Source organism: Alligator mississippiensis, chromosome 14 (assembly GCF_030867095.1).
Source record: "Alligator mississippiensis isolate rAllMis1 chromosome 14, rAllMis1, whole genome shotgun sequence".
Lineage (NCBI taxonomy): Eukaryota > Metazoa > Chordata > Crocodylia > Alligatoridae > Alligator > Alligator mississippiensis.
In genome coordinates this window covers 33,307,150-33,323,767 of record NC_081837.1, presented here as the reverse complement: position 1 = coordinate 33,323,767, position 16,618 = coordinate 33,307,150, and the positions used below count along the sequence as shown (strand labels likewise).

Genomic DNA, 16,618 nt, shown 5'->3' with positions numbered 1-16,618 from the left:
AGTTGCCAAGCTCCTGGGGCAGAGAGGGACAAGACATAAGACAAGACGTAACCAAGAAACCCCCAGAGCAATATCTCACTGCTTGGTCACATCCAGGTCCCTGATGGCTTCAACTAACACGACCACACTCACCGCTCCACACACTAAACAGTTACAACAGATTGTTATTGCACCATCGACCATGTGTTAATATTACTAATTTCACTAAGATACGAAAATCCACTAACCAAAGCAGTAAAGGAAGTGGTAATAATGTCATGTCAAGTCATATACTTCCCTGAATGCCTGTGCTGAAATGTCTGGAGGTAAAAACAATGTTACTATATAGCCAACCTCTTGAGCACCTCAGCCTTCAGGAAACAACAATCTACTAACTGCTAAAAGATTTAAAGTGGCCTTCGGTATACATATAACTGACTAATGACACCTAATTAAAGAGTCCTTGTATAATTAAAATGAAGATATTCTGGATTTGGCTTCTTCTCAGGTAATTAGCCCAAGAGTTGTCCTGTTCAGTAACAGGGGTTGTGAAGGCTTCCCAGACGGAGGGGCAGCTGCCTGCTCTGCGGCCTCACAAAACGGAGGGGACGCTGCCTCTCAGTATCGCACAAAATGGAGGGGAAGCTGTCCCTCACAAGCCAGGGAGGCTTGCCTGGTCCACGCGGCAGTGTGACGGGAATGCAGCGCAGGAGCCCAACAACTTTGCTGCCCGGGACACGCAGGGGAGAACGGTGATGATGATGCCATCGAGGAGCGCTCTGCAGAGGGGTCGGCAAAACGACCCTGCGGGCGACGGGGTTGAGGAGTACCAACCCTCTCTCAGTGAGTATGGACTCCCCCTGGGAAAGGGTAAACCCCAGGTACTTATCTGGGGCTTGCATGGAGGCGCAGACCAGCTGCTGGTGTTTCCTGTGGTAAGTCTGAGCTGCGGTGCGAATGGAAGGACGCTGCTTGATCTTTGATTAGACCAACTAAATAGTTGGAAAAACTGTTCTTTGCAAGCTTTCGGGCACAAACACCCTTCTTCAGGCATAGGGACAATCCACTGGCGCTTTGTGTTCTCCATGGTGGAAAAGAAGTCAATATGCAAACTGCAGGTCTGTGAATATGCGAATATGTGGCAGCGAGGATCAGAAGGGATGGGGGACAATAAGTGTGAGACAAATAGGTGGCGGGGGGGATGGGAAATGGTGAACTGGTGCTCAATTGTAGCTGGCAAAATGCAAGTTTCCCCAAGTAGCTTGTGCACAGGGAAAAAGGGGATTAATTGTGTTTCGAACCAGCGCTGTAGAGATACGCCTAGGTGTTCGGTAGGTAACGGGCCCACAAGCAACAAGGAGCTCATTTGCCAATGCTGCCACATCAAGTGGACTTCAGCCACCACCTAACTGCACGTAAGAGTTTCCACCAGGGATCCTGATTTTCTCGGATTTAAAAAAATCCCAAATTTCAGTTAAAAAAAGTAACTCCAAATCTACATTTTTCCATGATTAAAATGCAACACCACTGTGTACACATCTCTATATTTGTGGTGTTTCATTTAAATGGTGGAAAAATGTGGATTTGGAGTTCCTTTTTTTAAACTGAAAATTGGGGATGTTTTTAAAATCAGAGAAAACTAGGATCCCTGCTCCTCGCTGTTTCTTGTGCCTGGGAGGCACCTGAGAGAAGGGCAGGGCAGTGAAAAAAGACCCTTTTGAAAAGGGAGATGCTAGAGGCAAACGGAGACTGAGAGAGAAAGGCAGCAGGGGAGGAAGCTGAGAGCACAAGTGAGAAGCCAGCAGGGATGTTCCCTGAAAGAGACTGCCTGCAAGGTAGCCAGGTGTTTGGGGCCCAAGGGTTCACCCGGTGTATTGCAGCTGACCAGTACACACTGCTTTCTCTTTAAAGCAAAGAAGAGCCGCTTGCTTTGGGTGCGCTCCGTCCCCTTGAAGAGGGAAAGTCCCCTCCCAGAGTTAAGCCAGAAGGTACGGGAGCCAGAGAGAAGAAATTGGGGGGGTTCAGGACCCAAAAGGCGAGGGTGCAAAGAAAAGGAATGGACTGGTAGCACCAAGCAGAGGGTTGTTTCTGGTCTTGGATCACTGAGGGGACAAAGACCCCTTGGGAAAATTAGGTGATTTGTTTTAAAGGAGCCCTGAGGATTTCATCCCAGAGGTTAGCTGTTAGGGGTGTACGAAGCAGGCCGTATTTGATTTGGACTTGCATTCGGCCTGATTCAGGGGACACTGATTCAATTTGTTGATTTGGATCACTGTCCCGATTTGATTTGGCTGAATCCAAATCTGCAGATTCAGTGCTGATTTGGAGAATCAGCGATTCAGCCATAGACACAGCTTTAAATGTTTTTTCTACATAGCTCGAGGTACCAGGCACGGCTTGTGAACGCCGAGATGGTGGGGCAGATGGGGCGTCCCACAGGAGCGTGGGGGAGGGTGGCCCGCGTGCTCAGCGGCGGACCTGGAAGTGGACCAGAAGTATTTCCGGGTCCGCCGCCAAGCACGTGGGGGACCCCTCTCCCCCGCATCTCCCAGTTCGGTGAGCAGCTGCAAGTAGACCCCGGGTGCCCCCCCAACCCAGGAGGCACTAGTTGTCAAGCCAGGGGGTAGGGGGGTCACTTGCACGCTCCGCAGCAGACCTGGAAGTGAACCGAAAGTGCTTCTTGTCCACTTCCGGGTGCACCGCTGAGCGTGCTGGGGACCCCCTTGCGCTCCCATGGGATGCTCCGTCAGCCCCACCATCCCGATGTTCACGAGCCACCTGGTACCTTGAGGTATGTAGAAAAAATATATAAAGCTGTGTCTATGTCCGAATCATTGAATCTCACCTGCCCCCACCCTGCACACAAATCTGGGAGTATGTGTCCCCCATACCCCTCTGGGAGTGCGCACAGATGTGGGGAGCCAGCTCCACCCTGCCTCCTGGATGAGCTGCCTGCAGCCCCAGCCCGCTCCCCACCCCGGCCCCGGAGCCACGCGGTCCAGCCCCAAACCCTGCATACCACCTGGGCTGGGCTGGAGCTCTCCAGAAAAGTTCGAGGGTGGAGGGAGGCTCCGCAAGTTATTTTCCCTCCACGTTATCCAGGGAATCTCCAGTGTATAATACTCGACCACTCCTTGGAACAGGCAAAAACCTTTGTCTCTCCATTCTGCAAGACGTGTGCTCAACACTGGGCTTCTGATGAGTGCTCTCTACACTGTGACCCCTTCCCATCCTGTCATTCACGAATTCTTTTCTGCGCATTGGCCACATTCGGGAGATGTAGAGGGTGTCGCCAACCTCCCATCCCAGCCTTGCCTACAGCTTGGTGGTCAGGGCTTAGCTCACTGTTGTGGGAAGTAGGAAATGGAGGGTGCAATCTTTCCAGTCTGAGGGGGACCTCAAGTTCAGGTTTCCAACTTCCTGAGAGAGTGCTCTAACCACTAAGCTTATGCAAAAGGTGGACATGACTGCAGCTTCCCCTCAGAGGTAGGCTCCTTTTAGTGCCAGACATACCACCCTGAGTCAGGCACCTGGGCTCTGAGGAGGAGCAGGATTTCAGAGACAACCCTCTGGTTCCTGTTGTCTAGGTCTAGGCACCTTTATGCCCAGGTGTCCTCAGACAGAAAGTTGGGTTATTTTGAAGGCGGCATCCTGCTTCCCAGCGTTTGGGCAGAGAGATGGGAACGCTTGCCACATTTGTAGAATTTTCCCGAGATCTCTACCTGATTGATGAAGGAAGGAAGGAGATTTTACTCATGTGCACAGCAAGAAGGTCAGCTACCTGTGCAACAGTATCTCCCCCTTCCCTGTGCTCAGGGAAAGGCCAGGGTGGGGACGGGGATGATAGTGAAGGAGAAGGTCTCCGGGTAGCTGTCGATATGGTGAGTGACTACAAAACTTCATAAACCTGAGGGTTTATCCAGTTACTTCTGTTGCCAATTTTCAGTGTACATGAAAGCACCCCTTCTTTAAAGCAGTGCTGATGTGATTATATTGGAGGAGTAATGCCAGGATGTGAGGGAAGGCATAACATTGGGTTTTCTATAAGAAAGGCTCCAGGGAGCCAGAAAATAGGATTGCAGCTCACTCACTGTGGGAAATGTCTCCAGCCACATTCTGTATGAACAGGGGCATCGCTTGGCCACCTGATTTACTCAGACTTTCCTCAGTTTAAAACACATGGAAACAAGAACACGTAATGGAGTCAAAATGATTTCAAATTTAGGAGATAGCTGCTTTGGTTACATTATAATAACCAATATAAAGACAATAAGTTCTAAGCAATATAAAGGCAAAAGACAATAACATCATAGAAGAGGGGCCAGCAACATATTCAGATTCAGTCTGCAGAACCACTGGCGGTGGAGAGCTTTGCCTGTGCCTGCACCTGCCCCCATGTCAAGGTCAGGCAGCAAGGGGTTGTGCAAGAGCTGGGCAGTTTCTAGCTGCACCCAGGCCTCTGCCACTTATCACCACCACCGTCCCTCAGTTGTAGCATAGGCAAAGCTTTCAGCCAGTGGGAAGCTGCACTCTCCCCCCCAGCCAGAGGGTAGGGGGCTGAGAGAAGCAGTGGCAGTGGCACAGGCACAGCTCCTAGATGCCTGACCCTGGCTTGGGCGCAGGAAAAACTCCCCACTGCCAATGTGCTGCTAAAGGCACTTGGTCCACACCAGACTGGAGCCGTATGGTTTTGGCCACAGCTTGTCAAAGGTTGCTGGCCACTGTATTAGGAGACTTTTCTTAGAAGCCATTGCATTAAAAAATCTCTCATTTCAAATTTGCAAAATTTCAAAAAACTTGAGAAATATTATCTTTTATCCTCACTACAACAAGGTTGTAGGTCTTCCTATATTGTTTCAAAGTGCCCTCCAGTTAAGGAGAGGTACATTGGCCATAAAAGAGAATGCTCCTGGTTACATTGTCTTTGATAAGGTAGAGGAAGGGGTGGTCAGCCTTAAACGCATAAGGCATCCCAGGACTTGTAAAAATTATGTCAACCCCTGTAGAAGCAGTTGCTTCAGTGCCCTCTTCATTAACATCCACGTAAGATTTATGGATGGCTTTGGACACAGCCAGATCACGCTTTCCATTCATTCCTGATAAATCAGCCTTTGAAGTGTCAAACAAATCAAGCATCCCCATAGCCTGCAGAGTTTCCCCAAGGTCATAGCTTTCCTGAATCTTGAATCGGGGCAGGTACACATTCACGCTTTGTTTATGCATGTTCGTCATCGTGGTCCACTCTACAAATTTTTTATAGGTGAGTGCGCTGTTAAGCTACAGGGGCAAAAACAGGAGAATAGAAAACTTAGGATGAAAAAACAAAGAGACCAAAGAGCTGAATTTGTGCAAGTGGAGTGAATCTGGTTTTCAATTTCATGTTTAGTATGCTTATTTAATTACAAAAAACAAATGGATTACCAGAACACAGCTCATAATCAAATGAAGAATGGGAAGTAGGACCGTTTCCAAATATATTTTAATCTTTTCCTGTGTCTTTTGAGATAAAGATATCAAATTGTATTTGAAATGCGGGAAATATCTAACCAGCACAATTGATGCTCAATCCTGCCGCACTCCCAAAGTAACATTTTTTAGATTGTCACTAAAAAGTCATATTTTCAGGATTAATTGTTGAATTTTTTTTAAATCCCCAAAGTTTTATTCATTAGCAATTTACCATGTATATTTTCTCTAAGGAAATGAAATAGAATGTTCTCGGTCTAATAACGGGCATCTTCAAAATCCACAGTAAATGGGAGAAAATATAAAGAACCTTTACTATTGCCTTTTCTTCTGTCTGTACTGCCCAGGTAATTGAAGATGAGCAAAGATATCAGTGCATTCATAGGCAGCGTATATAAGCCTTTTATACACACCCTCAGAGATCAGAGGATTTACCTGTTCCAGGCCAGTGGAGTTATCCTTGATATCTTTTGGTAAAAAAATGAACATACTCAGTTCTCCTTCTCCTTCTCCACCGTAGGGGAGTTCGAGCACTTGAATCTCAGGTTCCTCTATGATGGCCAGATTGTAGTAGCCATTCTGAAACATCATCTGCACATTCTTGGTCTGATTCTGTAATATGAAGAACAGACACGAAGAGAAGCAGAAAGCACAGACATTCCCCTATCCAGAATCTGTGTACTGGAAGTCACACAGTCAAACTGGGTCTAGGATCTGTTTCTGGCCCAGGATGAAATTCTCCACAGGTAGCCAGCCCCTGTTCTATCTGTCGGCTTTCTGGACCTGAACAGTGGCATGTTGTGTTCCTCCCTTTCAGCCCCTCTCACATCAAGTTCATTATAACTCTCCTTTTCATTCTACAGAGGACAATATCGACTTTTTTCCGACTTATGGGTTAGGATAGAATTTCCCTCAACCCCATCATGCATTTGTTTTGACATCTCAAATGAGGACATTTTGTTTTAAAGAACACCAGAGCAAAACATCCATTTGTTAAGGAGAAGAATTAAGTTAAAATCCCCTGGATATAGTTACATTCCTCATTTTGGAACCCAACATTATAAAAGCCAGAATAGCGCCATGCCAGGATCCTGTTTTATAGATTTGGATTGCTTAAGGCTCAAGAACAGAACATGAACGCAACTTCTTATCAGGTGTGTCGTGTGTTCAGCTCACATGACCTTTTCCCCTTACCAGGCTTTTGTATCTAAATAGAAGTCCTAATTGGCCAGTTCCCTTATACATAAATACGTCTGAGATATCCTCAAAGAGGTTTCAGTGGAAGATAACAATGTGGAGGGATGAATGTCAGAGCAACTCCTGAGTAAATTGTGGTAGAAACATCTCTATAGAGTTAGTTAAAAGGGTTGACAGGCAGCAAGGAGAAGCTCTCAACCTCTTTTAATAAAAATAAAGAGAGGGTTGTGTTTCCTTCACTTCAGCCATAGTCCATACTGTACCTTGTTTAACCTGAAAGGTCTTTCCTTGGTGTCTTCTTTCTTAAATTCTAAAGTCCACTTTCCTTTAAAGTAGATAGCATTGACCAGCACCAGGACAGTAGCTGAACCTAGAACGCGCTCTGCGAACAACTCTTTGATTTTACCTTTAAAAATAATCAATTCAGCTGCATTAACATACTTTGTTCAGATATTCCACTAGACTTGATTTGTAATAATTCAGAGTTCAATGATGACAAGAATGATCTTGAAATGAAACTGATGCATCAACAGTAAACTATTGTAGAGCTGCAAGCCAGAAGACCTCAGAGGCCATGTCTATTTAGCTCTTTTCTGCCAAGCTTAAGACCACTGTCAAGAAGCAAACCTGCCCACTCCCCTGGGCAAGCCTAATCATTAGGCAGATCAGTAAGTTACAGTGGTCTTGAGTGCATGCCCCGGCACCACTCCGAGGCTCTCCTGGGGCAGAGTGGCTGGCCCGTAGAGGTCAGGAGTGAACGACTCAGTGCCTCTCTCCTGAGAAAGAGACTTGTAACTTGGTAGCACTTCTTGGTTCTGCTGGGAGGCAGGATAGACATGTTCAAAGAAGTCTTGAACCTGTGTCCAATTTTCTAGCATTAACAAGTAAAGGACAATGTTGTGGAAAAACTGAAAAGCCTGTGAGGCTTAGCAAAGCAGAAAAAACTTCATCTTCAGGTATTATATTACTCATTAATTCTCATATGTATGTATTCATCCAAGCACCCAATATTTCCTGGACTTACCACTGGTCTGTTCTTCCACCCAGGTGTTAATTTTTTTTCTGGTTTCTTCTAGAGCATTGCTAAAGTCAACAGTTTCCAGCCCAGCATGGTACAGTGTCTCTGTGCACTTCAAGTATTGCTGGAAAGTAGGAGAGACAAATGTGTGTAACAGGGCCTATAACTTCCTGCGTGCAAGACCCTTCCCTATTGCACCAGAGCAAGAATGGAATATGGGTAGAGAGTGAGACTAAAATCTGAGGCTGTGCCAGTGCAACCTCCCATATCCTGCACAGACTATTTTCAAGAAAATCTATTTTCAAACCCACTTTTCTAATCAATGTTCATTCTTTCTTTGTCTCCAGTTATAGTAACAGTTATTTTACAGTTTCAAGATGCAACTCAGAATGACTCCTTGACAGGAAAATTTGGTAAAGTCCAAAACAGGAGCCTCTCTTTATGCCCTAAACCCATTGTTACACATCTGTCATTAACTTTCAGAGGGAGCAGAGCACCCAATTGTGCCTTGTGTTTTTCACAATTTTGCCCTTAATGTCTTTTTAGGGACTTAAATTTAGGCTGCTGGGCTTGCTTATTGTTTTTTTTTTGCGAGGTGGGGGGAGGGGTTGAGCTTGTACTATAGTGAAAAAGGGAAAATGGAAATGATTTTTTGAAATGTTTTGTCCTCATAATTGAAGTGCATTAAACTCTCTTTTGTTCACGGTGTAGACTTTACATAAGCAATTCTGCAGCCTGCAGAGGACATTCAGGCCCCTGACACATGTTAAATTTAAGATGTGATTAACCAGTTAATCGTGTTTTAAATAGTAATCCAGCCACATGTTCAGGCAATTACTGGCACGATAAGATTCCAGTCACAATTCCTGTGCCACGTGATTGTCAGTCCCAGCTCTCTGGACTGCACAGGTTCACTGGGCAATTGGCTCTTTACTTGCAGGTGCAGGGCAGGATCAGGATCATAATCCTGGACTCTCCCTGGACTGGCCAGCATAATGATGTGATTGCAATCTAATCCCCAATCCCAATATAGTGCAGTTGACCATGCACATGTGCCATTAAGTGAACATGTGCTAGTGAATATGTGCCAGGTAATATATACTGAAGGTATCCTTGACGGTGCTATATCTTTTATTGTAGTAGTTAGGCACAGTTAGCTATTACTGAAGATGCATCTTCTTTGTATCCCCATTCAAGAGGCCCCTTTCTAGTTCCTTATAATTTTGTCAATGTTCTTATTTTGGGGGGTGATCTCCTTCTTTTTGTCAAGGTCCTTCTTTGCCAAGGGTTTCTGTTTCAGCAAAAGTGGATTAGCTGCTTTTGAGCATTAAAGCAATGAAAGGAATATACCTTTGTGATAAGAAATAGCATTTCTGAAAATCGTTTGAGCAAGATTGTGGCATTACTGAAACCCAATATTAGCCAAGAGAGAAGTACTGGGTCAGACATGTGACCTTCTCAGTTCACTGAAGATAATGTGACAGTTGTCTGAATTAAAAGTGTTTGCAAAATGGGCTCTAACGCGTTCTGTTTCTAACAGACAACAGCTTCTTTTTATTGATGATCTTCCAATGGTCTCCTAGTTCTGCGTGTGAAACAGCAGTACATCCTGTGTGGAAGTTCCCACTAAGCGTACTCTATGTGGAATGCAAGTTGCCCTGTGTGGAGTCCAACTGATTTCACAGGAATTGAGTAGAAACAAATGTGGACGATCTACCTCATTCACTTCTTGCAGGAACGATCTTGCAGAAAGAATATTCTTTAATCACTTCATGCAAGATTCCTCATAATGTGCACACTTGGGGCTAAAGTGACCCTGTTTTGGCATTTTTATGAGCAATTAATTTTACAATCTTAGAATTCCTTATAATTTTTTATTAGAAATTATGTATTAATATGGGTGTTTTCCAAACAAGGCCTCTGATTAAAGGTGAAGTGCATATAAGAACTGGGACACTGATCATGTCAGAAAATATAACAGTATGTCTTTATATATATGTGCATGTGTACATATATAGATACATATATATGTATGTATGTATGTCTATCTAGATGTGTGTGTGTATACACATATAGATAGGTTTTTTAAAGCAAAAAACCCTTTTTATTTAATTCAATTTTTTAAATATTTGGTTTTGGTAAATATATCAATATAAAACAATCTCAAATAGAAGTTTTCATTTAAAAAAATTGTGAATCTTTGTAGTACTTTCTTTAATGGAATTCTGCGTGTCTATGTCACTTTTATAGTTTTCACAAGCTGTTAATTATAGTAATGCCTATGATACAATGTGAGAATGCAGTAGCTGCTAGTTGTCAAACTGACATATCAGTACTACTAATGCAAATTATAAAGGATAAACGTGTCCCAAAATAATATATTATAAATAATAATACATGAAATTGAAATAAACATGACATTTACAAATTCCAACATGGACTTTTCCAAACAAACTTTTTTAGTATTTTTTGCTGTGAGAATTTTACAAATAACTGCCTTCATTCTGAACTGGAATGAAAGCAAAATTAAAAACACTGATATTGCCTGCAAAAAAAGAGAAAGTCAGACGTTTAATGAGTTCTGCTAGCCGTTGTGAACAAGTACCTATCTATGCTTTTGCTTTTTTCTTTACTCCCTGTATGGAAAAAAACAAAACAAGAAACAAATTTGACTACTGTATAGGACATCTTTATGGAAAACACTCTCACCATGCCATCTTGGACACATTCCATTATGTTCCCGGGTAGACAGTAATTGTGCTAAATTCATTACTAGCATGGACACCATTGCAGCTTACCTCAAGGAATTGAAAACCCTTTGCTCCGTACAGCCTGTTAGCAATGCTTAGAGAAAAATGGGTGCTGGGCCTGTTGATTGCTGATAAGAGTGCCTGGAACTGAGAATGAACTTCTCCAGTTTCTTCACACTTCAAATAACAAAATAATAATTTCTTTAGCAGGGTTCCCCTTTCAACCATGAAGCTGTATCTGATGTAGAATTGTTACCTCCCCACCAAAATATCCTCATGACACCTCCAGGTCAAACATCATAGACTAGGCCCCTTATTTTAGCCCTCAACATGAGGGCCTTTAATTATCATACAAAGACATATTTTTCTTTGTTAAACTATTTTGCCTGGATTCTTCTCTTTCTGTGGTTCTCCCTCATAGCAATCATAGGCATAGAAGAAGGGACATGAAACATTTCTACCTCCACTTTCCAAAAAAATGCAAAAAAAGGACTTTCCTCATTCACAGTCTCTTTCATTTTCAACACTTGCAAGCATTGAAGGAGAGGGTTATTTATTAAAAAAAGATGCCACTCATATAATAAAAATGGGCCTTATGTAGTGTAAATATATGGGATGAGAGTTTGGGAAGACAGGATGCTCAGATCTATGCCCTTCTCTGGGGAAGTGCTGATACAAAGGGAAAAGGACAAACCTGATGTACCTGCTGCCTTACCTCAGAGCTACCATGCTTTGTACTTCCTCCAGAAGAACTTGAAACTTCATCAAAATGAAGCGCCTGAAACAAAAATGCTGGGTGATTGCAGCTATAACTGTCATCAAAACATAATTTTGAGGCTGGACTGGCGTGTCCCCTGGCACACTGGAAAACCCTTTAGACATGCCAGGTAGGGAAGCTCATGTACTTCATTTCATTGGCGATGCATTTGAATGGACAGCAGAGTTTCCTAAAGAGCTCTTGTTTGAGGCCAAGGCCTGACACACCTTGGTTAGCCGGTAGGGAAGGGAAGGATGCCCTGGAGGGAACCCATCAATAACAACTCAGCCAGTTCTGCCATGCAGCAAGCTTCCGGTCATGGAGGCAACCCATGCAGAGCCTAGCACCACTGCTAAAGATAGCGAGTTTACTGTGTAGACGTAGCCTGAAAGGCATAAGTCCCTTCCTGAGGGCCCCCTTGATTTGCTGGATTATTGTTTCCTACATGTGGGAAACGTGTCAAAAGCTTCAAATGTAGGCTTATAAATCTGACCTTTATTATTCAGATCCTGTGCGTTGTTAACAACATTTTTGGAGTCCCCTGTATTCTGACACTGCACTGACAGGCAGTGTTGACAGTAGCAGAGTGAGGAAAGCCTACCTTTTCCATCTGTTTGGCCGTGTTGCCTCTAGCACCCAGGAGGACCATGGCCATGGCCGAAGAGATGCTCAGAGGGGAGAAGAAGATGTTTTCATTTCTTTTTGATTTCTGGAGCTCTTTGAAAAAGTCAAAGCAGAATTTAGCATTTGCTTCGCTGAGTGAGGCCATGGTGAAGACGGTGAAGCCTGGGACAAGAGAATTAAAGTGTGAGACTCATGATTGTCTCGAAGTTCGTGCCTTTTCCTTCTCAGACAGAAGGAGCCTTTTCCCACCTCTCACTGATGAAATGCTAACTGGCAGCTTTTTGTGACCTGAGGAAGAGCATGTGGTGCCTGAAAGTGTGTCGCACAACTCATCCAACTAACACGGTTGGTCCAATAGAAGATATCATGAAAAACTCTCATCTCTCATAAAGCTCTTCATCTTTTCATAAACTGCAAATTATATCCTCCCCGTGGCCAACCACCTGAATGTAGATATTTATCAATTCTCAGTAACAGTTTTCTGTGGTTCACTGTATGTTCAGATTAATCAATCACAGTCGCTTTCTGACTTACCTTCCAAAGGTTGTACAATGTAATAGCCCTTGTTCAGTCCCTACTTACTTTTATTGCTTGGACTTCCCCAAGGCTTGTGGAATCCTTATGTTATACTAACTTTAACCTGAATAAAGTGATCTAAAGGTTTACATCTGTCCAGGAGTCTAAGCGTGTGGTATATCGACTCTATCCATTTTACATCCAAAGCTGAGAGCAATTGCCTTCCCTATATGTCTTAGCGATGTACCAAATTCTCTGCAAATAATGACACCAATGGAATTAATATCAGTGAAGAATGTCATCTTCCTTTCCTTAATGAACAGAATCTCTTAAGGAATGCATGTATCTTAGTCTTCTCCTTGTAGGTACTGTGCACATAACATCCTTACGGTGTGTTTACGGGTTGCCGTACGGTGACATTGCTACAGCACTGTGTTTTAGTACTTCCTTTTGGAAGTACTAAAGCACAATGCAGTAACCCCCCGTACTGTGCTGTGCACGCAACACAAGGTTAGATTTTGCCACTACGTTGCTGTTGTGGTGCGCTAAAATAGGAGCGCACTGCTACAGCAACATAGCTAGCGATTACGTGTCGACTCGTGTGATCGCTACATCAGCGCAGCATGCTGTACAACAACATAGTGCATTGCTATGGCAATGTAGGGCAATGTGTAGACATGCCCTTAATGAAGAAGACAGGGCAGACTGGCACCTTATAGACTAATTCAACTTAATAAAGATTTTTTTTTGCCTAACACATGTAAATAAGCTCTCTATAAATGGGGGCAGATCCTGACTTAGTGTGCACTCAGTGCCTACTGAAGTCACTGGAATGCCCATGTATTTATGGGAGGGGAGAAGGGGGATGAGGGAATGGGACGGGACTTTAATGAAACTAGCGCTCTTAAGTCACTTTACTGCTGTTGTAATGGAGCTTTTAAATTACCCCGTAAAATCCTGGCCCACTGAAATGAAAATCGTCATTATTTGTGCTACGTTCTATGTAAGAATACATTTTTAAAGAAACATCTCAGTATGCATGTCTAAATGATTAAAAGATATAGGAGTCCGTGCATCTCTAGTAGCATCTTCTCAGCCCTGATCAATATGAACACATTTTCTATCTTAATTTTCTTTAGGAAAACAGCTGTTAAATAGGATGTTCTTTTGCTAGGGCGACAGCAAGCACTGCTACATGCTTTGTCCAGAGAAAGATGAAAGACTTCTTTCCTTCTTTTGCTCCCTAACTGCTGTTTGTAAACTCTCTGGGAAAGCTCTGTGTCCTCTCTGTAAAGCCCATGTTTTGTACCCCTCGAATATAGGCAGCACTAATAACTCGCTTCATACGAAGAAGCCAAGTCATTCTGTTCCTCGTATCCACCCCTCCTGGTTCTCAGTGTATTTGCAAGCAGTGATCTTTTCAAACCAATTTGAAGCTAATGTAGAGTGACTTTAGGCATGGGGGGCATTTCTACACATGCAATTAATTCAAAGCAATACATTCTGGCACAGTTCATGTCAGATATTGCTCCTGGGTGCTGCGTTTGAATGTGTGCCCAGGATCACAGCACATTGAGCCAGGTCAGAGCAGCTTTGGCTGGAAGGGGGTCAGCCTGCCAGCCTGGGGCTGCTCCAACCCGGTTCAACGTACTGCAGAGGGGCTGACTAGGGCACAAGGGTGCTCCAGAATGGGGTTAGCAGGCATGCACAGCCTGCACTGGAGCACCCTGATGCCCCAGCCAGACACATTAGTGTCTACACATGCGTCGCTGTGCACTAAAAAACTTAGTGCAGGCTAGTATTTACGTGTTCATAAGTACTATCCTACAGTGAAGTTCATTAGTTTACTTCAAACTAATAGGGCCTAAGATGTAGGCACTGAGAGACATTTACTGCGGGGCTAATCAGTCAGCTTCACAGTAAATGTCTGTACCAGCAGTAAACTTCTACTAATCATATTGACTCAGCAATTCTGTCCATCGGTTATACACCAGTGGAGCCAATGCTTTTCCCATTCCCTGGTGTTTGCAATTCCCATCCTTCCAGGAGAACACTCAGAAGGCAAGTAGCTTCGCTTACACCTGTGCACATGGGTCAAAATCCTGGTGTCCCCTTGAGAGGCAGGAAGGTAAGTCCTCATTCAATTAATCTTCTGCATGATATCAAAGAGCTTTTTTATATTGAATACAAGAGCACTTCCAGTGCAGATACTTAGATAAAAACTTATTCCTGCCAGTATGCTCACAATTCTGTTTTCCACAAAGATACTTGTAATGAAAATTTGCCCAGCCAAATGCCTTGAAATGCATGGAGCTGGGAACACCTGCAGAAAAGCTGCTGGTTTTATTCACAAGAATATTCAGGAATGTTTTCTGCTGTATACCTGCACTGTACTTGCAAATGGTTTTGGATTTTCTTCTATCTGACCCTTAAAATACTGTCTCCAGAACTGGCAAATGAGAAAACTACGGCATGAAAACTACTGCCTTGCATCCACCAAAAGTTTCAGGCAAATATGTTCCTATCCAGCAGTATCTATGCTGTTGAATTCCCCACAAGGAACAACTCCTTAGGTCAACACAATACAGTGCAAAGGTACCAGGTAGTTCGCCGCTAAGGTCACTGCAATGATACAAATAGTAAGAAGGACATTAAAGATAAAGCACTCGAAATATTTACCTTCTCTGTTTGGATGTGGTGCTAAAGGCTGGCTGGGAAGTTTGGTGTGGTGTCCGGTGGAGTGCTGAAATTTAAAGCCATGGCCACTCCCACCAGTGTATGTGCAATTTTCATCCACAGTGATTCATCATCTTCTCTATTGCAAGTAATTAATATAATAATTGTGAGTTCAGGGCAGTGACAGGTAAATAAAATCTTGGTCAACTTTTCATGTCTCCTAGCAAAGGAAAGGAGATGCAATCAAATATTCATTTCCAACTGAAAAAAACAAATCTCTCTCTACTGTTTTTACATCCAGGATCAAGTTACTAGAAGTGAAGGAGGCTACAGATTTTTTCCTTGGAAATAAATCCTTCAAAAATTAGGCCCAATAAGTACCTAAGTAATCTGATTGCAAACATAAATAAATAGTGGCATAATTTATACCTAAGCTAGTTCTCAATTGTATCAGAACATGCCTTTCTAAGCAGACAAGGGAGAGAGAGAAGCATGCAAAACAAGAAAATGGGAAATCATAACATTTAGTAAGGGATTTGGGAAATCATAATATTTAGTAAGGGATTTGTGGTCCAAATGTGGCAACTACCTTTCCTGGCACTTAGCCGTATGTCACCAAGAACTTCTGTAAGCACGTTTCTGCTGAAGATGTAGAAATCCTGGGGCTCAGAGGCCCCTCTGTGGTGCAAAGAGCCATAGTATAGATCTGCCACAACATCACAAACCTGTTTGTTTTGATAAACCTAAAACACTTTTCTGCTGTGATTATCACAAGCCCTGCTTGAACTGAGCTCATGGAGGGTTTTTTCAGAAGATATCCTTGTACTGACTTAGGCTGCCTCTGTACTGCATTGCCAAATTATTTTCTGTTACTCTGGACAAATATGGGAAAGAGAGAGCAAGAGAGAAAGTGAGCCTAAGGGCTGTACAAAACGGCTATGTTTCATTTCTGTTGTGGATTTGTCTGTTTTGGAGGGACAGTGATTCGTTTTGGTGTTTCGGATCACTCTTCCATTTCAATTTGGCTGCATCTGTTTCGGAGCTCCAACACTGATTCGGAGATTGGGATCAGCTGGGGAGAGGCAGGCACAGCTAGGCATCTGCAGGTTCTCCCGCAGCTCCTCTGGCTGTGCCTGCCTCTCCCGGGGCTGGGGGAGCTTCACAAGAAGCCCCCATGACTGCCTTGCCCAGCCCCAGCCTCCCGGCACTTTACAAAACAAAACCAAACCCCGCACTCACTGGATGCAGCAGTGGCGATCAGGGCCTTTGTGGGCTCGTGGCAGAGCCCCGCCCATGCAGTGTAGGACAGTGGGGAGCAGCGGAGATTGCATGGCAGCTGCCCCATGGCGTGGGTGCAGCGCAGCTCGGCAGGGTGCCGTACGCTGCCTGGGAGCTGGGGCTGAGTGGTGCCAGGCTCCAGCTGACAGGTGGAGCTGCCCCAGCTCCCAGAAAGCACATGACAGCTGCTGTGCAGGTGCCAAGTGGGGGGGAAGGCAATCCCTGCTGCCCCCCACTGCATAGGGGGGCTCTGCCATGAGCCCTCCAGGCCCTGATCACCGCTGCTACAGAAGGTGAGTGTGGGGCATTTTTTTTTTTTTTTAAGTGCTGGGAGGCTAGGGCCAGGCCGGGGATTGG

The 16,618-nt window shown here is 44.2% G+C and overlaps 1 protein-coding gene across 1 annotated transcript; it reads right to left on the bottom strand.

Annotated features, from left to right (window-relative positions):
• Nucleotides 1-4,178: 4,178 nt before the first annotated feature.
• On the bottom strand, nt 4,179-15,095 carry LOC132244754 (serpin B4-like). The gene is made up of 8 exons (XM_059717170.1): nt 14,987-15,095; nt 11,769-11,953; nt 11,126-11,188; nt 10,459-10,587; nt 7,667-7,784; nt 6,906-7,048; nt 5,881-6,057; nt 4,179-5,256 (listed from the first exon to the last, which is right to left on the bottom strand). Exons 2-8 carry the CDS (start codon nt 11,934-11,936, stop codon nt 4,852-4,854), a joined length of 1,203 nt encoding a protein of 400 aa, XP_059573153.1. The 5' UTR covers nt 11,937-11,953; nt 14,987-15,095; the 3' UTR covers nt 4,179-4,851.
• Nucleotides 15,096-16,618: the final 1,523 nt, after the last annotated feature.

Bases quoted from the DNA above. Each gene is read 5' to 3' on its own strand.
- LOC132244754 (XM_059717170.1), bottom strand. From the start codon at position 11,936: ATGGCCTCACTCAGCGAAGCAAATGCTAAATTCTGCTTTGACTTTTTC. The intron at 7,785-10,458 runs GTAAGCTGCAAT...CCTACTTTCCAG, and splicing joins AGGGTTTTCAATTCCTTGAG to CAATACTTGAAGTGCACAGA. The intron at 6,058-6,905 runs GTACAGTATGGA...TTCATATTACAG, and splicing joins GACCTTTCAGGTTAAACAAG to AATCAGACCAAGAATGTGCA.